This window comes from Columba livia, chromosome 18 (genome assembly GCF_036013475.1).
Source record: "Columba livia isolate bColLiv1 breed racing homer chromosome 18, bColLiv1.pat.W.v2, whole genome shotgun sequence".
Lineage (NCBI taxonomy): Eukaryota > Metazoa > Chordata > Aves > Columbiformes > Columbidae > Columba > Columba livia.
This window is the reverse complement of record NC_088619.1, coordinates 12,837,772-12,865,168: the sequence shown is the minus strand read 5'-3', so window position 1 is coordinate 12,865,168 and position 27,397 is coordinate 12,837,772. Positions and strand designations below refer to the sequence as shown.

At 64.5% G+C, this 27,397-nt stretch overlaps 5 protein-coding genes across 6 annotated transcripts; 1 reads left to right on the top strand and 4 right to left on the bottom strand.

Annotated features, from left to right (window-relative positions):
• Positions 1 to 619: 619 nt before the first annotated feature.
• Positions 620 to 3,736, bottom strand: GPR142 (G protein-coupled receptor 142). The gene is made up of 3 exons (XM_021300352.2): positions 3,496 to 3,736; positions 2,105 to 2,260; positions 620 to 1,631 (listed from the first exon to the last, which is right to left on the bottom strand). The coding sequence occupies exons 1-3, from the start codon at positions 3,620 to 3,622 to the stop codon at positions 769 to 771; spliced, it is 1,146 nt and encodes a 381-aa protein (XP_021156027.2). The 5' UTR covers positions 3,623 to 3,736; the 3' UTR covers positions 620 to 768.
• A 2,028-nt stretch (positions 3,737 to 5,764) lies between these two features.
• BTBD17 (BTB domain containing 17) lies at positions 5,765 to 10,198 on the top strand. Of its 2 annotated transcripts, XM_065035071.1 has the most exons (4): positions 5,765 to 5,947; positions 6,854 to 7,130; positions 7,605 to 8,695; positions 10,061 to 10,198. In XM_065035071.1, exons 1-3 carry the CDS (start codon positions 5,848 to 5,850, stop codon positions 8,683 to 8,685), a joined length of 1,458 nt encoding a protein of 485 aa, XP_064891143.1. In that variant the 5' UTR covers positions 5,765 to 5,847; the 3' UTR covers positions 8,686 to 8,695; positions 10,061 to 10,198. The 2 variants fall into 2 exon arrangements, with proteins under 2 accessions (XP_064891143.1, XP_064891142.1); XM_065035070.1 differs by lacking the exon at positions 10,061 to 10,198 and having other exon boundaries at positions 5,766 to 5,947; positions 7,605 to 9,146.
• DNAI2 (dynein axonemal intermediate chain 2) lies at positions 9,288 to 16,325 on the bottom strand. Its single transcript, XM_065035069.1, has 13 exons — positions 15,881 to 16,325; positions 14,884 to 15,045; positions 14,677 to 14,798; positions 13,966 to 14,108; positions 13,314 to 13,427; positions 11,950 to 12,089; positions 11,693 to 11,815; positions 11,350 to 11,573; positions 11,105 to 11,240; positions 10,459 to 10,605; positions 10,049 to 10,273; positions 9,580 to 9,966; positions 9,288 to 9,417 (listed from the first exon to the last, which is right to left on the bottom strand). Exons 1-13 carry the CDS (start codon positions 16,061 to 16,063, stop codon positions 9,409 to 9,411), a joined length of 2,115 nt encoding a protein of 704 aa, XP_064891141.1. The 5' UTR covers positions 16,064 to 16,325; the 3' UTR covers positions 9,288 to 9,408.
• Positions 16,326 to 16,498: 173 nt separating this feature from the next.
• Positions 16,499 to 23,701, bottom strand: TTYH2 (tweety family member 2). The gene is made up of 14 exons (XM_065035072.1): positions 23,468 to 23,701; positions 22,717 to 22,889; positions 21,810 to 21,921; positions 21,208 to 21,428; positions 21,015 to 21,110; positions 20,673 to 20,745; positions 20,490 to 20,559; positions 20,307 to 20,362; positions 20,138 to 20,230; positions 19,969 to 20,061; positions 19,741 to 19,883; positions 19,412 to 19,597; positions 19,196 to 19,274; positions 16,499 to 17,883 (listed from the first exon to the last, which is right to left on the bottom strand). The coding sequence occupies exons 1-14, from the start codon at positions 23,594 to 23,596 to the stop codon at positions 17,803 to 17,805; spliced, it is 1,605 nt and encodes a 534-aa protein (XP_064891144.1). The 5' UTR covers positions 23,597 to 23,701; the 3' UTR covers positions 16,499 to 17,802.
• Positions 23,702 to 24,473: 772 nt separating this feature from the next.
• Positions 24,474 to 26,909, bottom strand: RPL38 (ribosomal protein L38). Its single transcript, XM_013370216.3, has 5 exons — positions 26,756 to 26,909; positions 26,505 to 26,537; positions 26,095 to 26,155; positions 24,880 to 25,002; positions 24,474 to 24,554 (listed from the first exon to the last, which is right to left on the bottom strand). The coding sequence occupies exons 2-5, from the start codon at positions 26,505 to 26,507 to the stop codon at positions 24,529 to 24,531; spliced, it is 213 nt and encodes a 70-aa protein (XP_013225670.1). The 5' UTR covers positions 26,508 to 26,537; positions 26,756 to 26,909; the 3' UTR covers positions 24,474 to 24,528.
• Between the last annotated feature and the right edge of the window lie 488 nt (positions 26,910 to 27,397).

The following is a 27,397-nucleotide window of genomic DNA, read 5'->3' as shown; positions in this document are numbered from 1 at the left end:
GGGGGATTACGCTAAAGACCTTATGGGGGAATTAGGGTGGGGAGCGGGGTGGGCAGGGCTGGTGTGGGGGGCTGGGGGTGCCAGGGCTGCCAGCTCCCTGCCCCCTGGGCTGTGTCAGCTCTGCAGGGCGTCCCGTCCCTGCCCTCTGGTGGCAGCTGGGGACAGGCAGACTGGCAGGGCTGCTCGCCCAGCAGTGCACCAGCTTGGCACTGGTGTAACTGGGAGGGCTGCTCTGGTGCTGGGTGCACTCGATGCATGCAGCCGGTGGGAAATGCTGCTTGGGGACCCTGTGCCTGGGGGTGCTGGTGCCAGGTGTCCCCATCCTGGCTGCTCAACAGGAGCCAGACTCAGGCAGAGTTTCGGTCTCAGCACGGCAGTTTATGGAGGAAGGTCTGTCCCGCTGGCACCCAGCAGTCACCGAGTCTGTGCCAGTGCCCACAAGGAGCTCACCCGCACCCGTCCCCTCGCTGTGGGGCAGCCATGCCCTCCGAGTTCCCCGGGGCCTTTGGTACATTGGTTCAGCAGGGGCTGGAGCTGCTGCCAGAGAGCAGCCAAGAGCACAGGGACGGGGACTCATCTGGCTGGGGGAGCCCCACAAGCCGCATGGCTGTGGGTCCAGAGCTTGGCATGTCCTTTCTGCCCCACCTGGGGAGCTGAACGCTGCGTATCCCAAGGGCAGGGTCTCACTGGGTGCCGGGGTGACGCCCGGGGCTGGGGGAGCACTGGGACCCCCGGCCGAGCGCCGCCCCGCCTGGCAGCAGCCGCGGCTCAGAGGGCCGTGCCGGCCAGCGGCTCCCGCAGTTTTGGGGCTGCAAAGTGGGTGCTGCTGGGCCGCAGGCTGTGCCAGGGGTGGGCCCGGAGCACCTCGCCCACTGCGCGGCGGAAGGTCCGGCTGACAAAGCAGTAGAGGAAGAAGTTGAGGGTGGTGTTGAGCATGGCCAACATGTTGGCAATGTCCAAGGCCAGGTGCACGCGCCAGTCCCTCTTGACCGAGGCCACATAGAGGTGGCAGATCATGACGATGGTGCGGGGAGCCCAGAGCACGATGAAGATGATGGTGACGGCCAGGAGGAGGGCCGTGGTCTTGCTCAGGCGGGGCCGGCCACCCCCGAAATGCCTCTGCCGCTTCAGCTTGCAGATGACGATGGAGTTGGTGGCCAGCAAGATGCTGCAGGGCAAGAAGTAGACGGTGATGGCGTGCATCCACTTAAGCACCCTGTCCAGGGCAGTGGGGGGGTCGGCATCACGCCACATGTCCAGCCACCAGTAGAAAGGGACGCCGGTGGCCAGAGCCACGGCAAAGACAGCCACGATGATCTTGCGGGTGCGCTGCGGGTAGGACACGGTGCGGTACCGCAGCGGGTGGCACAGGGCCATGTAGCGGTCCACAGTCAGCAGGACGGTGACCCAGATGGAGGCGTGGATGGCCGTGAACTCCAGCACGTTGACAGCGTGGATGAAGGCGCTGGGCACCGCCCGCGCCAGAATGGCTGTCTGCAGGATGAAGCCCATGAAGATGATGAAGATCTGGGTGAGGATGTCAGAGGTAGTCAGGGCCAGCAGGTACCAATATGATGACTTCTTGGTCCTTGTGGCCAGGCGGGACAGGGCCACGGCAGTTAGGATGTTCACTGGAAGGAGAAGAGAGATGGGCGGTGGTGAGGCTCTGGGGCTCACGGTGCCCCCCAGCAGCAGCTTGGATCCCAGGACTACCCAGGCTCTCTGGGCGAGTGGCCCCAGGCCCTGGCTAGGGTGGGTAAGCTATAAATATCACGGTGCAGTGGGGATTTGCTGAGCTGATTAATCTCTTCAGTGTGTTAGCCCAAGCAACGCAAATACCATCTGTCCCTGCTGCTGCGGCACCTGCCACGTGGGGCTGGGTTGTACAGCCGGGCACCGCGGCTGGGGGTGCTGTGGGGAGCAGGTTGTTTTCCCCCACGCCTGAGGACTCACCTCCCTGTCCCTAAAAGCCCTGAGGCTTTGCCGGCAGCTGAGGCCACAGGCTGGGCTGAGCCTGCCCAGCTCAGCACCCTTTCCAGGGGTCAGCACCCAGGTGGGTGCTGCTCCCCACATCCTGGCCATCCCCCCCACCCCAGCCTCTCACCTGGCAGCCCCAGCCCCAGCAGGATGCTGTAATACACGACGGGGAAGACGCCGACCAGACAGGGCGACCGCTCCAGCTCCTGCCGCGCCACCTCACTGGTCCATGCCACCACCGTGCTGTTGGGCACCGGGACCATCGCCTTCCACCACGGACTGGCTGTGGGGGGAGACAGGGAGCGTCAGGAGGATAAGGGCCCTGGGGGCTCCTGGGCAGGGGCTCAGCCAGGACATGGCACAGGGGACTTGGGATGGGTTGGTTCCCCCAGGTCCGCTGTTGTGTCTACATGTGATGGCACATTTTGGAGCTGCCCACGGATGCTACAGGACAAAGGGACTCAGGATCCAGCCCGCTAGGGGACGGCGGATTGACGGTCCCCATCCCCACAGCGCAAGGTGACCCCAGTACCAGAGATGCTCCTTGTGTGTACGCCTGGCCCCGTTTACCACCTTGAAGAAAACCGGATTAAAACACCACTATCCTGGGCACCTGCCAGGGTCTGGGGTCCCGGACCAGGCTGGGGATCACCCGCCGGGTGTCGGTGTCGGTGTCCCTACCCGCGTCCCGCGCCCGGATCGGGCCCAAACTGCGCCTGGCCATTCATAAACCCGGGAGGCACCACACCCATCCCGAGCCTTGAGCTCCTATTGGCTGGGGGGAAGGCTCTAGCCAATCAGAGAGGCGTCCTCCAGGAATGGAGATACCTAATCTGGGTGCTGCGTTCTGATTGGTCAGAATCTCTCCGTCATTAGCATCTCCGGAGGGACTGCGACCCCCGGGCCCTAGTGCCGGAAGAGGGTGAGGGGTGCGGTGCGTGGGTCCTGAGCCCAGGGGGGGATCCTGGGCACCGCTGCGGCCCCAGCTCGACTCTGGCCCCCCAGGGACGCCAAAGTGGCCCAGTCCCTGTCACCGCAGAGCCCCGCCGGGGCCGGAGGGGGACTCGTCCTCCCCCTGGAGGTGCTCCCGTTCCGGGACCCCAGCGATGGATCTGCCCCCCCAACAGCGCCCGCGGGGCCAGGGGGTCCCATCTCCCCGGCCCTGGCAGCCCGGAGGGGTTTCGTGCGCTGTGCCCTGCCGGGATGGCAGCAGGATCCCCAGCAGAACCCCGGGTTGGGGGCGAGCAGGGGGAGGGATGCGCAGGGGGATGCCAATTAACGGCAAATTAGATCCGGCTAATCAGCAGGGGCAAGTCTGGTCCCTTCTAGTCCCCCAAGGAACTGGGGCATCGATCGCTGCAACTGCGGCGGGAACGTGTTAACTCTTTCCCAGCCCTGACCCCGGTTGCTCTACTGACGGCGCTGGTCTGGTCCTCCCTTTTCTCCACTACCCGGGGTCCCACTCCCCAAGCCCTGTGAGAGATGGGCTCTCACCTCGGTGGCCCCCGTGCCACCCACCTTGCGTGTGGTGCCACCTCCCCTGCACCTGGAGAGCCACCGGTGTCCACGTCCCCACTGGTGCCCGTGTCCCCACAGGTGTCCGTCTCCTCGGCGGTGGCCGTGTCCCCTCCAGCACCTGCAGCATCGCAGGGACGTGGGGCGGAGGGAGAGCGGCGTGGGCAGAGCCGCGGGCTGGGCTAGCAGGGCAGGAGGACGGCCCCTGGCCCTGCTGCTCCCTCGGGGGCCAGGGAGGGGGTCACTTGGGAGGCTGTGGCAGCCCAGAGTGACCGTGACAGAGCTCATCCCCACCCCAGAGCAATAGGGGTGGTGGTCTGAGTGCTTGGGGACACCTCAGGCCCCCCATTATATCCAAAGGCCCGTGTCACCAAGCCAGGGTGCATCATTCCCACACCTGGACCCCCAGCTCCCGTGTCCCCCGTGTCCCCGCAGCCTGTGCCGCCCTGCCCCGTGGACAGTGACACCCCGCGGGGGACACGGGGGTCCCCAGGCTGTCGGTGCAGCCCGGGCTGGCGCGGCGCCAGCGGCTCCCCAGGCGCACGCTCCCGGCCAGCTGCTGTTTGCAGCAGGTGGTTAAATGAGGCATCGGTGGATGCGGTTGAGCCATTAACCGGCTGTCCCGCGGCGGGGGCCCCTCGTCCCCAGCTGTGCGCGCCCCGCAGCGATGCAGGGATGTCCGCCCGGGCTGGGCGCTGCTTGCACCGCACTCCTGGGACTCCCCCACCCCATCACCCGCCCTCCTGCCCACCTGCCTGTCCCCACGAGGAGCCGGGGAGCCCCCGAGTGTGGCACAGTGATTGCTGAGCAGCTTGTCCCCAGCCCATCCACCCGCGGGTCAGGACCAGATGGGTCATCCTTCCCTGCGGAGCTGCAGCAACATCTGCCCATGCTCAACATCTGGACACCCCATCTAAGCTTGAGCCCCTTGCCCTGCCCCCCAGGACACAGTTGTGCTCAGGGATGTGGCTGCTTGGTCCTGTGTCCCCATGTCCCCATCCTCCTCAGGGGCACGGGTGCTCTGGCTCTGGCTCCCACGTGAGCCCACAGCAAGCCTGTCCTTAGATGCCCTCGCCAGCATGACAGCAGCCCCCACCATGGCATCACCGTGCCAGGGCTGGGCAAGCTGATACGCAGGGGCAGATGGTCTGAGCACGCCGTGCCCGGCGCAAAGCCCTGGCCACCACCGTCCTGCCCCACCGCGTGTGCCTACCGCCACCTTTGCCCTGTGAGCCATGTGCTCTCCATTCCACTGGCCATGGCACAGCATCCCTCCCATTGCGGGGTGCTGGCAGTGCCGGCCATGGCACAGTGTCCTCCTGCAGGTCCTGGGCATGAAACGGGCACCAGCCGTGCTGTCACCATGCTCGGCAGCTGAACACAAATCTGTGATACCGCAGGCACTGGCACTAATCCCATCATCCCAGACATTCAATAACCGGGAAATGGCTAATTGCCCTCCTCAGCTCTGGCCCTGCCATGTGCTGAAGGTCACCCTGGGGTGTCCCCAGGAGGGGGCCCAGGCGCTGCCCCCCCGGCAGGCGGGTCCTGCTGCACCCCAAGGTGACCATGTGGTGGGTCTGTCCCAGGCGGGGGTCCCGGCCCTGGCTCCCCAGTGGGGTGCAGACACCCCCTGCTTCTACCCGGCTTGCTTGGGTTGTGCCAGAAAACGCTCCTGCATAGGGGGTGCCCATCTCGTGCTGTGGGGTGGGGGCACCCACACCACCCCAGCCCCGGGCCTGAGCCGTACTGGCCCTGCCATGTGGCACTGGGGCCGCGGGGGGGCAAATGCCACCCTGGCCCCATTGTGAACCCCCCAAGAGCTGTCAGGGTGGGCGAGGGGCCAGCAGAGGCCAGCACGGGGCACTCGCCCTGCACAGGCAGCCTCTTGGCTGCAAAGGCTGGGAAAAGGGCAGGCAGCTCCTGCCGGCAGCGCGGATGCCATGGTGATGGGCTGCTGCCGCCATGAATACCCATGAGCCGGGGGAGCAGGGCGGCTGTGCCGAGCTGTGCCCTGAATGCAAAGACCCCAGCAGCACAAAGGGCTGCAGCCACGCGTGGGGCAGCGGCACAGCAGTGACCACTGACACCGTGAGCAGGTGGCACATGGAGATGTCCCCACAGTGTGCCGGGGCTCACTGGGGCGCCCTGTCACGCCACCCTGGGTGCGGGGCTGGGGTCCGGGGTCGGGGGGATGGCCGAGGGCTGGAAGCAGTTCCCTTGGTAACGGCCGGTCCCAGTTTCCACCAATCGATGTGGCGGCGCGGGCTGGGAGGGCTGGGAGGGCTGGTGGCCTACATAAGCGCCAGGCGGGCACCAGGCGCCCGCCGAGCCGGCAGATGCGCTTGCGAAGCCATGAGCAGGCTGACGGGCACCCGGCCCGCGGCCGCCCGCCGCTGGGGCTGCGCCACCACTGCCTTCCTCCTCCTCCTCCTCCTCCTCACCGCACAAGCCGGTAAGGGTGGCTGGGGCAGGGGAGGCGTGGGGGGGGCCCTGTGCCGTGGGTCCCGCTGCCCTCGCTGGGTGCCGGGGTGGGATGTGGCTGTGGGTACCTGGCGATGCTCAGCATGGCTCTCCAGCAGCCGTCGCGGTGCCTGGGGACGGATGGATGCGCCTCCTGGACGTGCTGCGCCCCACCACTGTGCCCCATTGTGCCCAGGAGGTGCCGGTGGTGACAGCCAGGCTGTGCTCACCCCTGCCCGGGGACACTTGGTGCTGTGGGCAGGAAGGTCTGGCACTGTGGGGCGAGGGGTTCCTGATCCCCCTCCCCACCCCACTCAGCTGGCCTTAAGCCGGCGCTGGGACGGGTAATCCGCCCGCTCATCGGCCGGTGAGACAGGGATTTGGGAGAGATGGGGGCAATTCACCTTGGGGGAGGGATGATCTGGGTGGGGGGGAGTTGTGCTGGGTGCGAGGGAAAGGAGGAGAGGGAGGAAGGGTCCCCATGCCCGTGGGAGCACGGGGACCCCAGCTCAGTCCCTTACCCCACTGGGAGCCCAGTGCTATGGGGACACAGACACGGGGGGACGGTCACCCCGGAGCATGCAGACCGGGCTGCGAGCCAGCGCTGCCTGGCACGGGGCCATTTCTCAGCCTGGGACAGGGTGGTCTCACCCCTCTCACTGCGGAAAAGCAGCTTCTTGGCTCCCAAGGGCACAAATGTCCTCATGTCCCCTTGTCCTTCCCCCACTTGGCACCAGCCAGCCCTTTGGTGCTGGGGGAGCGGAGGGAGGATGTGCACAGATCTGGGCTGCCCCGCTCACCCCCATCGCCCCACAGCTGGGCCCCACACTACTGCATCCCAGCCCCCCACAACTCTTTCCTGGGGTGCAGCACTGGGATGGTCCCATCTTCCCCCCAGCCCAGAGAGCCGACCTTAGCGGGGACACCACGGCGGCCACCATCAACCACTCGCTGACGCTGCTGCAGCGGCTGCAGGAGCTGCTGCAGAACGGTAACAGCAGCGACACGGTGCTGCGGGTGCGCACGGCCGCCGCCGAGGAGGCCAAGGTCTTCCACACCCACCAGCTGCTGCTCAGCCTCCAGAGCGAGGTCTTCGAGAGCCTCCTGCGCAACCAGAGCGTCATCACCCTGCACGAGCCGCCCGAGACTGCCGCGCTCTTCGAGAAGTTCATCAGGTAGGTGGGGACCCCATGGGATGGGGACACCAGGAGGGACGCAGCTCCTCTGGGGACCATGGGGACCCCATGGGATGGGGATGCTGGGAGGAATGCAGGCATGGAGATGGAATATTCCCTTGGGGACCACGGGGACCTCATGGGATGGGTGTGTTGGGAGGGGTACAGTCAAGGAGGGGGACTCTCTCTTGAGAACCATGGGGACCACACAGGATGGAGATGTCCAGAGGGATGCAGCCCAAGGAGGATGCTACCCTGGGCACCACAGGGACCCCACAGGATGGGATTTCTGGAGAGATGCAGCTCAGGAGGGAGGATGCTCCCCTGGGGACCACGTCAGCCTCACGGGTTTGAGATGCCCAGAAGGATGCAGCCAAAGGAGGAGGATGCTCCCCCGGGGACTGCACTACCAGAGTGGAAGCCTGGGAAGGGAATCAGGGGACACCGTTGTCACCATCGCATGCTCTGCCCCAGGTACCTATACTGCGGGGGCGTCTCCATCCTGCTGCACCAGGCCATCCCCCTGCACCAGCTGGCCAGCAAGTATCGGGTGTGGGGGCTGCAGCGCGGCGTGGCCGACTACATGAGGAGCCATCTGGCCAGCGAGTCGAGCCAGGGCCACGTGGTGACCTGGTACCACTACGCCGTGCGCATCGGGGACGCGGTGCTGCAGGAGACCTGTCTCCAGTTCCTGGCCTGGAACCTCTCAGCCGTGCTGGGCAGCGCCGAGTGGGGCTCGGTGAGCGTGGAGCTGCTGCTGCTGCTGCTGGAGCGCTCCGACCTGGTGCTGCACAGCGAGCTGGAGCTCTACACCGCCGTGGAGGGCTGGCTGAGCCGCCAGCAGCCCGATGGGCCCGTGGCCGAGCGGGTGCTCCGCGCCATCCGCTACCCCATGATCGCGCCCAGCCAGCTGTTCCGGCTGCAGGCGCAGTCGGCGGTGCTGGCGCGGCACCGCGCTGCGGTGCAGGACCTGCTGTTCCAGGCGTTCCAGTTCCACGCTGCCTCCCCGCTCCACTTCGCCAAGTACTTTGATGTCAACTGCAGCATGTTCCTGCCCCGCAACTACCTCGCGTCCAGCTGGGGCTCCCAGTGGGTCATCAACAACCCGGCACGAGATGACCGCAGCACCAGCTTCCAGACGCAGCTGGGTCCCAGCAGCCATGACGCCGGGAAGCGGGTGACCTGGAACGTCCTCTTCTCGCCGCGCTGGCTGCCCGTCAGCCTGCGCCCCGTCTACTCGGACTCGGTGTCGGGCGCCATCCAGCCGGTGCGAATCGAGGACGGTCGCCCCCGGCTCGTCATCACCCCGGCCACAAGCAGCCCTGACTTTGCCGGCGTCAGCTTCCAGAAGACGGTGCTGGTGGGTGTGCGGCAGCAGGGCCGCGTGGTGGTGAAGCACGTCTACAGCTTCCACCAGAGCTCGGACGAGGCGGCCGACTTCCTCGCCCACGCCGACCTGCAGAAGCGAACCTCCGAGTACCTCATCGACAACTCCCTGCACCTCCACATCATCGTCAAGCCCGTCTACCACTCCCTCATCAAGGTGAAGAAGTAACGAGGCGGAGGCGGGTCCTGCGGTTGGACTGGCCCCAGCCCCGCAGGGGGCTTGTGTTGGTCCCCCTGCTCGTAGGTAGATGATGGGGTCCCTGGGACTGCACCCTCTGCTGCCCGCCCCTCCCTGACTGTCCCCATCGCTGTCCCTGGGTGTGTGTGGGGACCTGGGGATGCTGGGAGGCCCCAGCCCCCTGTGGGTGGTGCAGGAGGTGAAACGTGCAGCCCCATCCCAGGCTCATAACCCCAAGGAGCAAGGGGATGAGGACAAGGACAGCCCGGCCCTCCCATGGTGACACCCCCGTGGCACTGGGGTCCCCAGCAGCACCCCCGGTGCGGCAGCGAGCTGCGTGTGTGCCCAGGCTGGGGAGTGGGCTCTGGGGGGCACTCACCATGCCCACGGCCACCAGCTGCCCCAGCCCTGCCCCGGCACCCACCCCTTGCCGAATAAAAGCAGAAAACGAGTGTCGGGTGCGCGGGGGTCTCTGGGGGTTCCCCATCCCCAGGGACGGGCAGGGGCCATGGGGCTGCGCACAGCAGTGGCACCGCTCTGACTGGGGGGAGTGCAACCGGCAGCTCATTAATAATTGACGGGGGAGACACAACGCGGAAAACTCCTGTTTATTCACTCAGAACAAAAACTAAATCAAGAGGGCAAAGGGCCAGGGAGCACCTGTGCCCAATGTGCAGGTGTGACCCACCTGTGTGATCACTGCTCCCGTCTCGGCTACGGCTCCTGCGGAGGGAGCAGGTGGGCGGTCAGGAAGCTGCGTGGGACCCTCTGCTCGTCCCCACGAGCTCTGTCTGACTCGGGGACAGCAGCTGCGTCCCCACACCAGACACAGATCAGCAGCCCGAGCAAGCGGGGGGAAGCACCGGAAAGGTGGAGATCACTGACCTTGGCAGCATCCGTGTCCTCCTTCAACTTCTCCTTCTCCTCTTCCTCCTTCTCCTCTTCCTCCTTCTTCTCTTCCTCCTTCTTCTCTTCCTCCTTCTTCTCTTCCTCCTTCTTCTCTTCCTCCTTCTTCTCTTCCTCCTTCTTCTCTTCCTCCTTCTTTTCTTCCTCCTTCTTTTCCTCCTTCTCTTCCTCCTTCTTTTCTTCCTTCTTCTCTTCCTCCTTCTTTTCTTCCTTCTTCTCTTCCTCCTTCTTTTCTTCCTCCTTCTCTTCCTCCTTCTTTTCCTCCTTCTTTTCTTCCTCCTTCTCTTCCTCCTTCTCCTCCGCCCCCTCCTCCTCGGGTAGCTGGATCCCATGCGCACCCACCTCCTCTCCCAAGAGCTCTTTATCCTGAAAGGCACAGGCTACCCACATCCCCTGCCCCATGAACCACAGGGAGTCCCCACCGCGGTCACCGCGCCATCCCCGGTACCTTGCCGTGCAGGTCCTGGGTCTCTGCCCGTGTCTTCCTCCGCATCTCCGCCTCGATCTGATCGAAGAACTCCTTGCGCACACGTTCCAGCACCTCCTGGGGATCCTCCACTGCCGTCTTCTCCGGCACCGCCTCCTGGCCCTCCAGCTTGCCGCGCTCCTTCAGCCGCATTTCCCGGTGCCGGGCCTCCAGGATCTTCTCCCGCTTGGTCTCCCGCTCGAACATCTAGGGCAGGGTGGGGGTTGAGGGGCGCAGGGTGAGCGGGGGACCCCGTGGGACAGCATGGTCCGCACAGGGACAGCGCAGGATGCGCCGGCAGAGCCGCTGTGCGCGTAGCCAGCGACGTGCCGGCAGCGCCGAGGGCTTTGCCGTGACCTGGCACGGCGGCTCGCGGCTCTGAGCGCACGTACAGCGTTGACCATGTTCTTCTCGTTCCTCTGGAGGGTGCAGAGCCCGGAGCTGACCTCCAGCAGGGTGACGGTGCCCACCTTGGAGCCGCAGGCGACCACGCGGCCTGTGTCCTGCAGGCGCAGGCTGGCGAGCGGCTCGTTGCAGACCTGGGGAGGGAGGACGGGCCGGGGGTGGCACTGAGCCCTGACGTGATGCCCCACGGGGGAAAGTCAGGCGGGACGAGCTGGCAGAGGTGAATGCACACGCTTGCCGATAGAATCATCCAATCATTTTGTGTGGAAAAGACCCTCAAGATCATTGAGTTCAAGCATTCCCCCAGCCCTGTCCCTGCCCCATGTCCTGAGAACCTCATGTCCGTCTGTCCAGCCCTCCAGGGATGGTGACTCCAGCACTGCCCTGGGCAGCCTGTTCCAATGCCCCACAGCCCTTTGGGGAAGAAATTGTTCCTGATACCCAGTCTGGATATCAGCAATCCAATAACAGGAGCCTGTATGCAAGTTTGGGGCACACCAGGATCCGGGCACAGCTCAGGGCTGAGGGGACAGTACTTGTTTGATGTCCCCAGCTCCGTGCAGGCAGGAGGGGACCCCAGCCCCAGCTCTGCCTGCCCCAGGGCAAGGGACACGGAGCCGCTGGGGACCCGACCTTCAAGCTGAGGGAGGGGTCCTTCTGCTTGAAGAGGAAATCCCAGACATCCAGGGTCCCGTCAGACCTGGCGGTGAAGAAGACGGCCGGCCGCACCGTGCTCCAGCACCCGTCCGTCAGGTGGGAGAGGTGGTACCTGCCGCAGAGCCGAGGCAGCGCAATGGGCACCGCATCCCAACACCCCTGCCCAGCCCCAGCAGGGCAGAGCCGGCCCCAGCGGGGCAGATCCAGTCCCAGACACCTACTTGGTCCACATAATTGATGATTCCTTGGCCTCCTCTGACCAGATCCGAGCTGTCCAGTCGCCAACCGTCAGGAAGATTTTGGGGTACAAGGGGTTCCTGGTCAGTGCGTAGATGGGTCCCAAGTGGCCGCTGTAGGTGCCAGCAATTTTTTCAAGGGGTGACTTGGCCTTGCGGTTGCCGGCGACGATGATGCCCTGCTCTGTGCCCACCATGAACTTGGTGGGCTGAGGGTGGGGGCGGGAGAGAACAGCTGTCAGCGGGCTGGGGACCCTGCGGTGACAGGGACAGCTGGTTGTGTGCGGGCAGGACGGTCCTGAGGGCAGGACAGGCTGGGGAGACTCACCAGGGTGGGCTCAAACTCCAGCGAGACGGCCCCCAGTGCGTTCTCCAGGAGCCCTTTGCGGGTGATGTCCAGGATCAGCGTCTCGGTGGGCTCGGAGAGCTTGCGGATGTCCCACCACAGGACCTGGGGGACAGGCAGCGCGAGGGGCTGGAGCCGGGCAGCTGCCGTGGCCGTGGGGCCAGTGTGGGCAGGGGAAGCTCTTTTGGGATGTCAGCACGGCTCCCGTGTGAGCTCCAGGTACCTTCCCTGCCCATTACCTGCCCGTCGGTGGAGGCCGAGAAGCAGTCGGTGCCCGTTTTGGACTGCAGCCAGAGGGCTCCGTACACGGGGTCCCGGTGGCTGACCTCCACGGTGGACACCTCCACGGGCAGCTTCCCTTTCCTGGTGTCCCAGTAAGCTGGGAAGGAAAAGAAGCCATCAACATGCACACCCGCTCCCTCGCCCGGCTCCTTCGCTTGCCAGACGCTTCGCAAGGAGCTGCTGCCCCAGTCCCCGACCCAGAATGGGCAGCAAACCCCACCGGCTGCTCCCCCACACCTCCCAGCCCCAGAAGAGCCACGTGAGCACCCGCGGGCTGGGGTCCCGCTGCCGTGATCCCCCACAGGGATGCCCACGCCGAGTGGTAACGCAATTTGCACCCTCTGCAAACGCCAAGAAACATTAAACAGCTGCGGTGTTTCTTTGGCCATCGCCTCTCTGCGGCAGATGTGCCGCAATCCCCAGAGGCAACGAACCCCCCTGGCTCCCCCTGCTCTGCACAAGGGGCTGCAGCAGGACCAGACTGCTCCGAGCAGCCCTGTCAGCTCCAAACGGCATCTCTGACACTCGACACTGCTAAAAGACCCGCCTGGTGCCCTGGCCCCGGCTGCGCCCCCTCCGGCGAGCGCTGGGTGACAAAGGCAGGTCCCCGGTGCCACCAGCAGCCGTCCTGGCCTGTCGCTGCCACCACACACAGCAGAGCCACCAGGAGAGCCCGGGCAGCCGGGCTGCGGCGGCACCGAGTGGCTCCCGCTGCTCACGGCTAATTAGACAATTGGATGTGACGGGGTGAGCGTGCTCGGCTGGGCCCTGCGAAGGACGAAGGACCGGGCCGTCCCTCCTCTTCCTCCCCCGCGGAGCGTGCAGAACCAGCCCCGCAACGCGTGCCCTGTCAGGGCTGATTGCTGCTGCAAACAGCCAGGAAAACATCAAAATGAGGGCAATTAAACCAAAGGGCTTGCGCGGCCAAGTCAATAACAGAGCCATAAATGAAGCTGGCAGGGAGGGGCCCTTTTCCAAGCACTTGAAACAACAGCGGCAGAACAATTCAGTTTGTGAAGCAATGGCACCTCCCGTGGGCTTTTGCCACGCAAAGACACGGCCGTGGGCGAGGAAGGGGCACAGGACACGTGTGAAGGGCTCCCCGGTGCCGTGTCCTGCCCTCCCTGGTACCCACTCCAGGGACCACCCGCCTGTGCCCCCCTCGCCGAGCCCCGGAGCTTCAGCCGCGCTCGGGATATTCCCAGCCACAGCATTAATGACGTTACGTCCTCTGTGAGTGAACCTGCGCTGGAACCAGGGTCTTGCCGAATTAAAACGAAGCCTCGTCAGTGCGGCCTCACGCCCCATCCGTCCTCCTCACCCATCTGCCCGTTGTAGCATCCTCCCAGCAGGACGTACGAGTCTTTGGGGTTGTATTCCAGGCTCACGAGAGGCGATGATGGCTTGAGAGTGAGCTCCGGCTTGTTGGGTTTCACTGCCGGGAAGGGATGAGTAAAGAACACGGGACAATGGCCTCCAAACCAGCCTCCCAGTGCCGGCCCAGCCGCGCTGGATGAGCTGGTGTGTCACCAGCTGAGGAGACCTGGGCTGTCCTTGCCTTCCAGTCTGGGGACGGACCCCTGGAACCCCAAACCCTCTTATTTGTGTTTTTCACTCTAAAATACAACAGGTTCTTTGACAGAACGGGGCACTTCTCAGCTGGGCTTGTGCCTCTTTCTTAATCAAGCACAGTGAACCACAGAGCGAGCAGAACCACGTGAGAGGAGTGTGGCTCCGCTGCCTCTTGTGCCCACAGGCTCATGAGTCATGTAGTGGGATTTTAGTGGTTATTTTCCACCTGTTGCCCAGCTTTTAGGTCCCATTTCTCCCCTTTTCTGCATTGATCTGTGGGCAAAGCAGGAACTGACCCCCTGTTCCCCCCTCCCCGAGCACCGTGAGGCTTCATTACGCTCTTTGAAGACACAAAGTGCTTCCGCGGCAGCAGCATCACCAGCGGGTGAGGTTTCCCTTACCGAGATCCCAGATGTACGAGTCAAGGCTCACGTCTTCCACGTTCGGCTGGAACTCCAGGCTGCAATAAGCCACTGCCAGTTTCCTGGACGTGCCAGGCTGCCAGGAGATACGTGTGGCCGTCCGCTTGGGGACGTTTGGGTCCCTTTTTGATAACAGGATAGCAAAGAAAGAAGTTAGTTGGCTAACAGTTTTTTCACACCCTGGGATGGCTGTCTCCCAACGGAAACTGTGGGAATCGCAATTAAAAGAAGCTGCAGCCCTTGAGCACTGAGTGCAGGAAACGATTCTCTTGGGAGCGGGTGCGGGGAGAAGAGTTGATGATTTAATAAAGTCTTTCCAGTTATTAATTTCTAAGAATCCAATAATGTTACTGGATCTGACTTCTGGAAATGACCTAACAGCCCCTGACGTTTGAAAATTATCTTTGAGGCACCAAAAAAAACCCCAACAAACCAACCCTATCTAAAGCATCGCGAGAAGATGCTCGGAGCTGAGTCTGTCCTTGGGCTGCGGGACCCGTCTCCAAAGCCCCCGGGCAGGGCAGAGGAACAGAGTTATGGAGCAGGGGGGCTGCAGCAGCTCCCTCCATCCGTCAAATGACCCAGCACCAGCCGAAAGCCTCGGGATTTCCCGCCTCCTCTGTCTCCAAGGACAGTTTAACACTCAGCAGCCCGCTGCGGATCTGGGGAGCCCAGTGAGGGCTGAGCTACCTGATGACGTTGATGATTTTTGCGGAGGGGGGCTCGTCTTCCACCTCTGCCGTCTCCTCCTCGCCAAAGTACTCCTCGTAGATGTTGACGGTGTTGTTCTGCCTGACGCAGTGCTCCATCAGCTGCGGGACAGCACAGGAGAGGCCGTGTCGGGGGACCGGCAGCGGTGGGCTAGGGGACGGGGGAGGGGGACGCGCAGGGCCTCACGCTGCCCAGGTACGTGATGGTGTTGATGTAGTTTTCCTCTTTCTCCAGTTTCTTCCTGAAGCGGGCGGTCTGCTCCGGCTCCTGCGGGTTGATGTCCCTGGGCCAGCCGCCCTCGGTGTGGTTGACGCCGCGGGATTCCGTCTGCAGCCACTCGGTGTTCACCTGGGGGTGGCGCGGGGAGAACAGGGCAAGGCTTTGGGCTGGAAAGGCACCAAACACCCCTTTTTTGCCCTTTGCACGGTACTGCCCTGTGGGGACTGTGATGGGTACATGGATTCCCCAATGGAGGGCATGGTAACAGAAATTAGCCTTGAAGATACTAAGGGCTACCCGTGAGAAAGATGGGAGTAAAGGAGTATCCGGAGATGTTCAGGTGTACCCGTGAGAGAGAAGGGAGTGAAAGAATAACATTGATGACAGAAAAATTAGCCAATGAGATGTTACTGCTGTAACTTGTAAGCGATAGCGAAGAGACACACAAATTGGTAAAACTGTATAAAAATGCACTTGTGGCAATAAATGGGATCTGCTCCTTTCCTCCTGGAAGGACTTGGTCGATGTCGTTTGTCCGTCCCAACCGCGGCACTGCCCCGCCGAGCAACGGCCTGGGTGCCCGTGATGGTACCAAAAACAGGGCAGGTTTTTGGGCTGGGCACTGGTGGGGCCAATCCTCCAACCCTGAGGTCAGTTTTGGGACCCGGCGGGTTCAGCTGGAGAACAGGAGCTGAGGGGAGACCTTCTGATCTCTGAACTGCCTGAAAGGAGCTTGGAGCCAGGGGGGTCGGGCTCTGCTCCCCAGGAACAAGCACCAGGAGCAGAGGAAACGGCCTCAGGTTGCACCAGGGGAGGTTGAAAATTAGGAACAATTTCCTCATGGAAAGGGCTGTGGGGCATTGGAACAGGCTGCAGGGCTGGATTATGGTTGGGCTTGGTCTTGAGGGTCTTTTCCACCCAAAACGACCCTGTGACTCCGCGATGGCCGCCGGGCAGCCCTCACCTCGTGCTCCGACATGTCGTAGCTGTGCTGGATGGCGACGTCCACCGGGTCCTGTGGGATGAAGTTGTCGGCCATGCTGGGGTCGGGCGGGATGTCCACGGTCACCCTGGCCGGCCAGTCGGTGAAGTTGCAGTGCCGCCCGAACTCGCTGCGCTTCCGCGTGTACGTGTAGGTGATCTCCATGGCGGCCCTGGGAGGGGGCAGTGGGTGCCCCTGTCACCCCCAGCCCCGAGGGGTCCCCTGAAGGGATCCAAAGGTCCCAGCACGGCTGGGGACACCCCCACGCTGCTACCGAGGACCCAGGCGTTCGGGTGGGGCCTGGTCTCCCCCAGCGCAGCCTTACTGGGAGCAACCGGCAGGCCCGCGTCTGCCGTTGCCTGGCAACGCCGGGGCCGATCACATGGGAGGCGCCGCCATATGAAGAAGGGCAAGGCGGCTGTGTCACGTGGCCGCCGCGCCGCGTTGGGAGGGTCAAACCCCGCTAATGAGGGCGGTGCAATTAGCACCGGGCGGCAGCGGCTTCCCAGAGGAGTCCCGGCACAGCCGGGCGGGCACGGCACCCCGAGCAGGGCCGGCGGACGGGGGCAGCCCGGAGAGAGCCGCCAAGGAGGAGCAAAGTTTAGTACAAGTGTTTATTTTTCCCCAGAGGGCACAATACAAACCAGGCTCCCCGTGGGGTTTGTTCACATGCGCTTAAAAACAGCTCTTCTAGGTACCGTTACATGGAAACGTTAAAAGGTCAAGAGAAAGATAAAAGGAATTAAAATGCCCTGGATGTTTCCAACAGCAAGGAGTTGTAGTCACACGGACAGATGGCACGAGGGGACTGGGGTAATTAGGTACAGGTTAATTTGTAAAAGACACAGTGAATCCCTGGGAGCATGTAAGACCCCTGGCTCGCCCCAGGGGACAGATCTGCCACCCGGAGCGGGGACAAAGGGCTGGAGAACCCAACAATGGTGGCAGGACCGTGTCCTCCCCTCCCCGGGGACACCTGAGGGTCCCCAACCCTCTCGCGGGGGACTCGGGGTGACCCCAGGGCTGTCCCTGCAGCGGGGGGGACCTGCCCCAGCCCACACTGCCAGCCCGCCCGGGGAGCCGAATCGCCAAAAACAGTCTAAAAACCGGCCAAAAATCCTGCTACCGACACGCACCGCGGTAAAACCACACTGGGATGGGGCAGCGGAACCGCCCCGCTGCCCTGCCCAGAGCTCGGGAACCCGCACGCAAAGCAAAGGAAAACCAGCAAAGCCAAAACATCCCTAACTCTACAGCCTCTGAGCCCAGGGTGGTGGCAGGGGAGGGCACGGGGGGGTCCTGGGAGCCAAGGGGGACATGGGGAGCCAAGGGGACACGGGGAGCCACAGGGACACGGGGAGCCACAGGGACACGGGGAGCCGGCTCTGCCCGTGCCGAGCAGGATCATGGCAGAGGGAGCAGCCGGTGTCACCGTCGGGAGGTGGCAAAGCTGGGGTCACTAGTGGTCGGTGCTGCTTTGCTACAGGAGCAGGGGAGCCGCTGCCCGCCCCCCCGTGGGGCAGGGGGCTGCCCCGGTCCCAGGCGCTGGACACAGGGAGCTGGAGACGGCTCCATCTGTGGCGTAAAACCCCCCGAGCAGGGGCAGACGGGGAGGGAGACGGCGTGAAGCATCCCCAGCCTGCCTGGTGCACTGGGAGCGCGGCGATGGCTCTGCCGGTGGCGTTCGGCCCCAGAGTCACCGTCAGCCCTGGGGCAGGAAGACTTGAACGGAGCAGAAGCTGCTGAGGAAGAGGAGGGTGCGCGGAGCACACGGGGGTCCCCGCTGGGGCTCGTCCTCCGGCCACCGCTGCCCACTGCGGCTTTTCCTGGTGGCTTCGGTTTCCCGGTGCAGAACCGGCGCCGGTGGCGTTTTCTCCTCCCACGAGCCGCTCGGGGCGCAGGCGTCAGGCGGGGAACTCGGCGCCGGGGCGCCTGACGTGCTCATCGGTCACGGACAAGTAGGTCGCTCGCATGCTCGGGGAGTACTGCGGGGAGACGGGACGGGGTCAGCAAACCCAAAACCACCGCCAGCCCCGTCCGACCCAACCCCACACTGCTCAGCACCGATTTATATGAATTTATATGCATCCCAATTAACCTGCCACGGGGAAGGGGACAGACCCCGTCACAGCCTCTCCAAGGGCTGGCAGACAAGAATTACATTTCTCCAGCATTTCGCAGGAGGGCGGCAGGGACGCCCCGGCCGGGCATTAAGGGAGATTATTTTGAGTTTGTTATTTTGGACCGTGAAAGTCCTTCCTCGGGGAGCCGAATCCTGGTTAAATCGGACCATTCAGGGCGGGGAGAGCGCTCGAATTAATCCCCCCCCGGGGAAGCTCCTCGCCAGCTGCCGGGTCTGTGCAAGCGGATTTGCAGCTGCCGCGCTGGCGCGGCCCCGCGCTTTCACCTGTCGGCAAATCCAGCCCTAAAGGGGCCACCGCAGCGTCCCCACCACCGCAGCCATGTCCCCGGCCCCACCGCAGTGCCACCACTGCATTACTGCTTTGATGGGGGCATCAAAATGGACTAAATGATGTCAGAAAAGAAGGGGAAAACCTGCACTGAGAAGGGGATGGAGATGGAGATGGGGAGCATTTCCAGCCATCCTGACACACAGGAGCTGCAAATCAAACCCCTCCCGTGCCTGAGCTGGGGACAAACCGCAGCCTCGTCCCCCCAAAACCTTCCAAACTCTCCCCAAAATCAAACCAGCCCCAGGGGAAAGGGGACAGGGACCGAGGAGGGGACAAGGAGGGGACGTAGCTGCTGCCCCGGGGCGAGGGGAGGGGAAGCGGCTGAACTTACTCGTGATGGACAACTTAGCTCCAAAATAATGGATGCAAAAAGTAATAATAAAAAAAGAAATGAAAAAAGAAATGAAAAAAGAAATGAAAAAATAAAGCAGGCATTAACGGACAGGGAGGGTTTGAAGACACAGCGGGGAAATGGAAACGTGCTCGGGTGACTGGGAGATGTGTCCTTCGAAAGTCAGAATAAATAAGAAATAAAGCAGAGGAAAGCAGCTGCAGGGAAGGTCGTCTCGGTGTCCCGAGCGCGTGGCTGGTGTCCCCCTGTCCCCGCGGGCTGGGAACGGGGCTGTGAGCAACCCGGGCAGGAGGGACTCGCTCGCAGATGGGACACGTCCCCTGCAAGGGCCGGGGGGACCCAGCTCACCCGTCCCCACCCTGGCAGACCCGGCGAGAGGCTTTCCAGCCAAAACTGGGGCTCCGCCCGCCCCACTGACCCCCAGCCCGTGGGGTGTCACAAGAAGGACTTGGCCTCGGTTGCCCAGCGTACCGTGGGGGGGGGAGAGCCTCTGCCGATCAGGGGGACGTTCTCGTAGCGCGGGTTCCCTCCGAACAGCACCGCTTGGTTCCTGTGGGGCAGAGCCTGTCAGAGCCGGGGGCACAGCCAGACCCCTGGCACCCCGTGCCCCCCAAGTGTGGGGAGACGCTCCATCCACGAGGTGGGGGGATCTAATGGGCGGTGCCTGCGTGGCTGGGTGGGTCTCACATGTACTCGGAGACGGGGGCGTTGGAGACGGTCTGCGCGGGGGGGTGCAGGCTGCTCTGGCTGCCCAGGCTGCTGCTGTAGCTGCAGAAGCTGCGGAGATGCCCCCGTGCCGGGGCGTGAGCCGCCATGCGCCGCGCCTGCGGGTTGAACGGGTCCTCCTCGTCCATGTCATCGTAGTCACGGTCCCTGCGGGGACAAGGCACCGGTGCTCACCCCCCTGTGCCCGGCTGGTGCCACACACACAGCCCCGTGCCCGCCGGAGAGGGCGGGAACTGCGGGCAGGGGATGCGGGCAGGGGGACACAGGCAGGGGGACGCGAGCAGACCCACCGGCCAGCGAAGAGCCTCCATGCCCGCGGGGCGGCGCAGATGATGGTGGAGAAGGAGGCGGCCACCAGCAGGGAGAAGAGGACCAGGTAGAGCAAACCCTCCACCCCGTCGTAGCAGATGCCGATCAGCGCGTCCACGTAGTCCTGTGGTGCAAGAGGGGACGGGGCAGGGCTGGCGGCGGTGGGGGGGTCACCCCAGGAGCTGCACCCCCCGTCCCAACCCCCTCACCTTGTGCAGCCCCCGGCAGTCCAGCATGGCCGTCAGCTGGTGCAGGCTGGTCTCTGAGGAGTTGAGGAGCTGCTGCACCCCCAGAAGGTCATTCTGCAGGAGATGGGGGGTCAGGGCAGGATGGGGAGCAGAGGGGGGATGCAGAGCGCCAGCTCCCCCCACCCCATACCTCAGCTGTGGGGAAGAGGGGTAGCGCAAACTGGATCAGCCCCTGGATCTGGATCTGCATGGTGGTGAGCGAGCGCTGGAAGACGGTGAGAGCCTGTGGGGGGGGAGCGATCACAGAGGTGCCCAGGCCCCGGGGACAACCCTCTGCCCGGGTGCCAGCCCCCCCATACCTGCTGGAAGGGGTTGCTGAGGCTCTGCTCACAGTACAGGTAATAGTGAACCACCGCTGCAAAACAATGGGAGGTGTGGGTGCGGGTGTCCGGGGGGCAGAGAGCAGCAGAGAGCTCCGGACACCCCACATCTCCAGGCAGGTTTTGGGGAGCACTGGGGCCCTGCCCTGAGCTGTCTCTCACCCGCACTGATGTCGCTCTCCGTCTGGTTCATGATGAACTCATCCGGGGCCACGCAGAAGTCGCTGGTGCCCTGCGGAGATGAGAGGGACATGGTCAGGGCTGGAGGGACAGGACGGGTGTCCCCAGGCCCCGGCTCTGCCCCAGCACGGCTGGTACCACCCCTCCCGTCCCATCCCCACTCACCACTGCTGCCGCCGTGTCCACAGCCATGGAGGTCCAGCCGAGGACGAGGGTCAGCAGCGCAGAGCACAGCATCCTGCCGGGAGAGGGGTGGGCAGCTGCGGGGGCCAGCTCTGTGTCCGGCACCGCTGAGCCCCAGCACCGCGGAGCCCCAGCAGCACCGAGCCCCAGCACTGCAGAGCCCCAGAACCGCGGAGCCCCAGCACCCCCGAGCCCCAGCAGCACCGAGCCCCAGCACTGCAGAGCCCCAGAACCGCGGAGCCCCAGCACCCCCGAGCCCCAGCAGCACCGAGCCCCAGCAGCACCGAGCCCCAGCACCGCGGAGCCTCGCCGTGCGGTACTCACGTGGTGAGGAGGCAGCGAGAGCGCTTGGCCAGCCCCAGGCAGGCCAGGAGGCAGACGGCCAGGACGAGGATGAAGAAGAGGAGATAAGCCAACCACCTGTGCACAGGTGAAGGCTCCATCAGGCACAGGCCCACCTCCCCGGCCCTGCCGGGCGCTGCTCTGGCAGCCAGCGCCGTGCCGTGGCCCCGCTCACCGGTAATACTCGATGTAGGCAACCTGGCCGGCCAGCGCGGTGAGGTTGGCACTGGTTCCCTGCCAGACGGGCAGCCCCGAGAGCTGCAGGACGATGCTGCCGGAGAGCTGCTGCATGAACTTGAGGGTCTGCAGGTAATCCCCCCGCGTGGCCAGGACCTCGTTCAGCCGCGCCAGGTGCTGCTCCAAGCCCACCTGCATCTGCAGCACGGTCCCTGCCACCTGCGGACACGGGGACAGTCAGTCCTGCCGAGACGGTGCTGGGGGCTTCCCTGCTGTCAGCCGCACACCCAGCAGAGCCATTTGCGCCATCCATGGGGTGCTCCTGCCCATCAACCCCTTGTGCTCGAGCTGGATCCATCCCTGGGACAGCCCCGCCGTGGCCCCCTGGCCCTTCCCGGCCACAAAGGCCCCATTCTGCGGGGTGACGTCACCCTCCCGCGCTCAGCGTGTCCCAGCCACCCCGGGCAGGGCTCAGCTGGCAGCGCAGGACGCCTGGGTCCCTCCCCCTGATGCTTTAACCAAACCCAGGATGAAAAGAAAGATATGGCTCTAGGGGACACAGAGGGGGGCGGATGGGGGGACCCTGGCCCAAGACCTTACCAGGGAGTCGATGCTGGTCAGGGTGTGGTTGGCGTGGTCCAGGGCGTAGAGCAGCTGGTACACCCCGTCGTTGGCCTCGCTGTTCCCGTAGAAGCCGACGCCGACGGCCATGCTGGGGCAGAGAGGGGACCCCGGTTAGAGGGAGGGAAACACTCACCCCGGCGTGCGGGGACATGGGCTGGACAGGGGGCGCTCCCCAGAGCACCCTGGTTCTGGGGGACCCCTGGCAGGGTAGAGCCAAAGCAGATGGGACAGTGACAGAACTGTGATGGGGACCTGGGGACACCCGAGCCCGGAGCTGCTCGATGTGCTGGACACGGCAGGTTTGAAGGTCCCTCCTGCTAAACCCCGAGAGACTGAGGGCGCAGGGGCCGGGCAAAGCTCCTCAGTGCCATGTCCCTGCTCCTCACAGGCGGCCATCTCGCTCCGCCCAGGCAAAACCAGCCCCTTTGTCTGGCGAGCGGGCTGTGGCCAGGAAGAAAAAGGGCCCATCCCGTCCCCCCCGGCCAGGCCTGCCCGGGGGTCCTCCCAGCCACGGGCTGCCAAAAACCCAGACGGGTTTGGAAAGCCACCAGAGCGCTGCTGGGCAAAGCAGTGTCCCCTCGCCTAATTGCTCTGGTCACAATTAAGGCTGGGCACACACGGGACCCACCAGCTGGGTCACGCTGCTGCTCACCATCTGCTCCAGGCTGGGATTAGCAACCCGGCCCCGCTCCCGCCCGGATTAGCCGGGAAAGCGGCACAGCCGCGGCAGGGACGGGGACAGAGCTGCCCCGGCACCGGTGGCTGGGCGGAAGGAGAAAGGGGTGGACCACATTTAATAGCACAGATCTAATTAAAGCGACTCATGGATGGATCCTAGAGCCTCCTCGGTGACGGGGGGACAGCACCAAGCCCCCACCCTCACCAGCAGATGAGCCCAGCGGTGACGGCCATCCAGGTGACACAGCAGGAGTGCGGCCGCTTGGTCTCGGGCTCCTGGTCCCTCCTGCAGCAGCACAGGCAGATCAGGTAGACGGTGAGGAAGAGGAGGTTGAGGCCGAGGCAGACGGCGGACACCAAGCCCAGGAAAAGCAGCGACTGGCGAGGAGAGCGGGGATAGTCAGCGCCGGTGCCGTCAAGCGCCGCGGAGCGCCCGGCGCGGGGCAGGATGCGGCCACGTCCAGCCCCCCACGGGACGGTCACACGGGGAAAGAGGAAGCGGCCCTGTCCCTGTCCCCACGCAGGGCCACCGCGCCGCACGTCGTGGGGGCCGGGGTGCAGCAGCCTCTCCCAGGGGTGCTGGGGCACCGGCACTGCCCCCCTTCATTTAGGGGTCCCGGTGCCCCGTGCTCTGGGACGCAGCAGGAGTGGGGTGCACGGTGCAGCAGCACCAAGGTGAGGGGTGACCCCATGTGCACCCCGCGGCGGGGGGTGGGTCCGGCACAGCCGGCGCTGCCCCCGGGGTGCGGGAGGGCGGGGGTGCCGGTGCCGGTTGTCCCGGCGGGGGGGCCCCAGCCCGCGCTGGTGCCCGGGGAAGAACGGCGCTTTGTGCGGCCGGGAGAGCGGAGCTGGCGCCGGGCGCCGCCGGGGGAAGGCAGGAGCAGCCCCGGCGGCAAGCCGGACCCCAGCGCAGGGAGGGGGGCGCGGGGAGGGGACCGGGGGGCCGCGGCCGGTACCTGCTGGTAGTCGGGGTCCCGCGGGCGGAAGGCGGCGGGGACGGGCTGCAGGCGCAGGCCGCGGTGCGGGAGCCCGTGCAGCCAGGCCGCCCACCAGGGCACCGCGTACCCGGCGCGGGCGGGCGGCATGGCCGGGCGGGGTGGCCGGGGGCAGCGGCGGGGCCGGCGGGGCCGCACCGGGGCCGGGGCCGCCGATGGCGGGGGAGCGCGCGCCACGCCGCGGGGCTGCACCCGGCACGCCCCGCCCCCGGCCACGCCCACCAGGCCACGCCCCCGGCACGGGAACGGTGGCACCGAAACCCAGCGCGGCCCGGACCGGGAACACCGGCCCCATCCCGCCGGCTATAGGGGCACTGCACCTATTCACCTGCTTGCTATAGGCGCACTGAGCCCCATCCTGCAGGCTATGGGGGCACTGGGATCCTTGCCCTCCCTGCTATAGTGGCACCAACCCTGTCACCTCCCCCCTATAGTGTCCTGGTGCAACCTACGGCCCGTTCCGTCACTGTCCCGCTGCGGTGGCACAGCAGGGCCCCCACAGCTGCACCACAGCCCCGCGGCAGCTCCACACCCCGAGGTGGGCACGGGTTGGACACAGCACAGTCCCCACACCCGATGTGGGGTGAGCATGTCCCATGTCCGTGGGTGCCCCCAGTCACGCGGGCAGTGCCACCTCTTCACCACAGGGCCAGGATGGCCATGATGTTTTCCAGTGGCAAGGACCACAGGGGTTTCTCTCCCCCACCCCTCATCCAGTCCCCACTGGAATCCCAGCCCCTCTGCCCACCCCAGCGCAGACCTTGTCCCCTCACACCCACCACTGCGGACCTGCACCCCTGCCTGGGCCCCAAGAATGGGGACAGCGGCAGCTTCGCTGTGGCACAGACCAAAACTGGCTCCTGACTGCCCCGCCGTGCTGGGCCGACCCCATCCCGAGCCACCCCCCAGCGGTGAGGACACCAACGGTTCCAGCTGGTGCTGCCGGGGAAGGACAGAGGTGACAGGGAACAGTTCAGAATCTGATTTATTGTAAGAAACAAGGAAAAACCAACACGAACAGCTCATTTCAGCTCCTTCACGGCCAGACCTGCAGAGAGAGAGAAAACGGTTGGAACGGCTCCACGCACCCAGACAGGGATTCACATCTCCCCCCACAGACAAGCAGCTCTCCCGCCAGGGGCATCCAGCCACAGAAAGGGGGTTCAGAGCCCCCCACTCCCTGCAAATGCCACCACTGGGGACCCAGAGGGACAACAGCAGCGGTTACTGGGGTGAGGAACTGACTGCAGCCTTGGGGACAGCAAAGCCGAGTGGCCTGAACGTGTCAGTGACCCAGGATGGGTCACTGGGAGGCTCCAGTGGGGTCCCCCGTGGGGAGGGGGTTCTGCCTCCCCCCCAGACTCCTGCAGTACCTGGAGGCAGCGACTGCTTCAGCTTCTCAGCCTTCTCCTTGTCCGTGATCACCAGGGTGTACAGGTACCGGCTGCAGCGCACCTTGAACTTCACATTGTCCTTGTTCTTCTTGATCTTGACCGCTGCAGGGTTAAGAAACGGGTCAGCAGCAACCCTCCAGCTCCCCAAAACCTTTAACAAACCTATGGGAGAATCCTCCCTATACCCCACCCCAACGCCCCTGCTCCCACCTGAGCCAGGACGAGCACAGCCCAGCCCGGCCCACCCACAGCACAGAAAATCCTAATTCAGCATTTTTTTCCCCCACTATCAGTTACTGCCCCGGTCGGGACGAGCCCATCGTCTCGCACAGACACTGCATGGTTTTCTCAAAGCCAACAGCTTTGTTTTGAGGCCTTTTTGTTTCGCACCAGCAGTTTACGACAAGGAACGTGAAAAATTCACTGCACCACAAATTTTCAATGGAGCGTTGACACTTCACCCCGGGCTTGTTATTTACCCACAACATCTTCTGCAGCCCAAGAGCTGCCCCGGAGCTCAGAACGTGGTTTGTGCAGCCTGCTGCTGGCGCTCCCCCCTCTCCTTTGGGCTCCCAGGGCCATTCCACCCATGGAGCCGTGGTCAGTTCTCCACCCAGCGCGGAGCCCCAGCAGCTCAGCATTACAACAGCTGCTGCAAAGCCCAGACTAAAGCTGAAGGCACAGAAAACGGTTTGTAAAGGGCTGTCAGCAGCAACAGCAGCGTTTTGATGTGGAACTACCCGCCTCGCCCACACCGGTGAGTTAACAAAACATTGTGAGAACTAAAGCGCCTCTTCCCTCTGACAGCCAGATCCAAATAAGCAAGACGAGAGGGAAAACTCTTCATGCGTTTTTAAATACCGAGACACAGCGTTTCTAGTGTTTCAATTATAATGGTCTTTGTATTCGCAACAAAAGAAAACTCAATTTTGAGTGTAATCTGCTCGTCATTCCGACAGAACTCCCCAGCACCTGACACCTTGTAGCTTTTTGAAGACTACAACAAGTCAGAGACAGGGTGATGTTTGCAAAGAGTTTCCAATGAGCTGCAGCTGAGGTTTGGCAAAAACACCCAGGGGGAGCAGCAGAAGCGTGGCTGAGCACCACCCCTACCCTGGACGTGAGCCCCCAGTAACAGCCCCCTCAGCATCCCCAAGCCGAGGCACACGTGGCCCCAGCAGCCCCGACTCTTACACTTTGCGTCCTTCCTCCTGGCTGTCAATAGAAAGTCTTTAATCTCCTCAATTTTGCGAGGCTGAAAGGTAAAACACAAACTCAGTGTGGAGAGCTCGCACCCCACGGTGTGGGCTGGTCAGTGAGCACCCCAGGCTCCCGAAGCCAAACCCCCCGGGGGAGCTGCCCCGACACAGGGGGGGCAGCAGGTCGCGGAGAGCCCCTCTGCAGCAGCAGCACCGCGTCCCAACGTGGGGGTCGGCACTGTCACCCCAGGAAACACCCTCCCCCGCCCGGGGCCAGCCAAGCCAGCAACCCCCTGTCCCCGGGGGAGGACACCCCCACCCCGCCGGGGCACAGCAGAGGCACCGGGCCCACGGAACGAGGCGAGGGAGAACGCCGGCCCTCCCCAAACCCCCTCTCCTCCTCACCATGGTTCCGGGCCGCGCTCAGACCGCTCTAACCTACGACAGAAACAACCCAAGATGGCGTCAGCGCAGTCCCACCGCCCAACAACGGCCGCCCAACATCCGCCTCCCCGCGCGCATCCGCCACTCCCCGCCCGTCATCGGGTCGCCCCGCGTCCCCTCCGCTCCCCCAGCCCATCCCGGGACCGCCCGGCCCCGCGCGGCCGCGGATGGCGGCAGATCCCGCAAGACCCCCCTCCTCCTTCCCTACTCACAGCTGCCGCCTCTGCCTACGGAGCAGAAGTAACCACGCACTTCCGCATCCGGGCCTTAACCCCGCTCCTCTGGGCGGTGCTACGGCGCGGGCGGAGGGACAAAAATGGGCGGGGCCGCTGTGGCGGGTGCGGATGTTGCGATGAGTTGTTGCGGGCTCAGCGTTCGCTGCAGGAGGAACGAGGGGGTGCGCAGGGGACACCGGGCATCCCCGGTTCCGGTTCCTCCCTGCACCGCCGCCGAGGAGCAGCGTGGCTGCCTGGGCGGGCTGTTTGCAGCCTCCCGAGCCGCAACATCTCTCGGCGGGTTTAGCCCTGCGCCGGGGTCCCCGCAGCGGGACACGCCGGGGCTCGGTGGCTCTGCCGGGCTGCAGTGGAGCAGCTTTGCCGCAAGAGAGAGCTTGAGCCACGCGCAAAACCACCAAACCGCCCCCAAACCCGCGAGAATCCGCGGGGGCGAGGGACCCCGTGCTGCCCTTGTCCCTGCGCCCCGTCCCCGTCCTGCCAAGCCCGATGTGGGGCAGAACCGGCATTTAGGGGCGCTGGTTTGGGGGCTTTGGTGCTCGGATGGGGACAGTGGGGTGACCCGGGACAGTGAGGAGAGGGGGCTGCGTGCCCCCTCCACCACAGTTTCCGTCTCTGCCC

Coding starts and splice junctions, on each gene's coding strand:
- GPR142 (XM_021300352.2), bottom strand. CDS start 3,622: ATGCTGCAGGTGCTGGAGGGGACACGGCCACCGCCGAGGAGACGGACA. Junction 2,261..3,495: donor GAGGTGGCACCACACGCAAG/GTGGGTGGCACG, acceptor CTCCCCCCACAG/CCAGTCCGTGGTGGAAGGCG. Junction 1,632..2,104: donor GCTGGGGCTGGGGCTGCCAG/GTGAGAGGCTGG, acceptor TTCTCCTTCCAG/TGAACATCCTAACTGCCGTG.
- BTBD17 (XM_065035071.1), top strand. CDS start 5,848: ATGAGCAGGCTGACGGGCACCCGGCCCGCGGCCGCCCGCCGCTGGGGC. Junction 5,948..6,853: donor CCTCCTCACCGCACAAGCCG/GTAAGGGTGGCT, acceptor TCTTCCCCCCAG/CCCAGAGAGCCGACCTTAGC. Junction 7,131..7,604: donor CTCTTCGAGAAGTTCATCAG/GTAGGTGGGGAC, acceptor GCTCTGCCCCAG/GTACCTATACTGCGGGGGCG.
- DNAI2 (XM_065035069.1), bottom strand. CDS start 16,063: ATGGAGATCACCTACACGTACACGCGGAAGCGCAGCGAGTTCGGGCGG. Junction 15,046..15,880: donor ACGACATGTCGGAGCACGAG/GTGAGGGCTGCC, acceptor CGCCACCCCCAG/GTGAACACCGAGTGGCTGCA. Junction 11,574..11,692: donor TGGAGTTTGAGCCCACCCTG/GTGAGTCTCCCC, acceptor CCCCACCCTCAG/CCCACCAAGTTCATGGTGGG.
- TTYH2 (XM_065035072.1), bottom strand. CDS start 23,596: ATGCCGCCCGCCCGCGCCGGGTACGCGGTGCCCTGGTGGGCGGCCTGG. Junction 20,560..20,672: donor TGGACACGGCGGCAGCAGTG/GTGAGTGGGGAT, acceptor TCATCTCCGCAG/GGCACCAGCGACTTCTGCGT. Junction 19,598..19,740: donor TGGAGGCTCTTCGCTGGCCG/GTGGGTCTGCTC, acceptor TTGTCCCCGCAG/GGACCGTGACTACGATGACA.
- RPL38 (XM_013370216.3), bottom strand. Junction 25,003..26,094: donor CAGGAGGAAGGACGCAAAGT/GTAAGAGTCGGG, acceptor TTAACCCTGCAG/CGGTCAAGATCAAGAAGAAC. Junction 24,555..24,879: donor GAAGCAGTCGCTGCCTCCAG/GTACTGCAGGAG, acceptor CTCTCTCTGCAG/GTCTGGCCGTGAAGGAGCTG.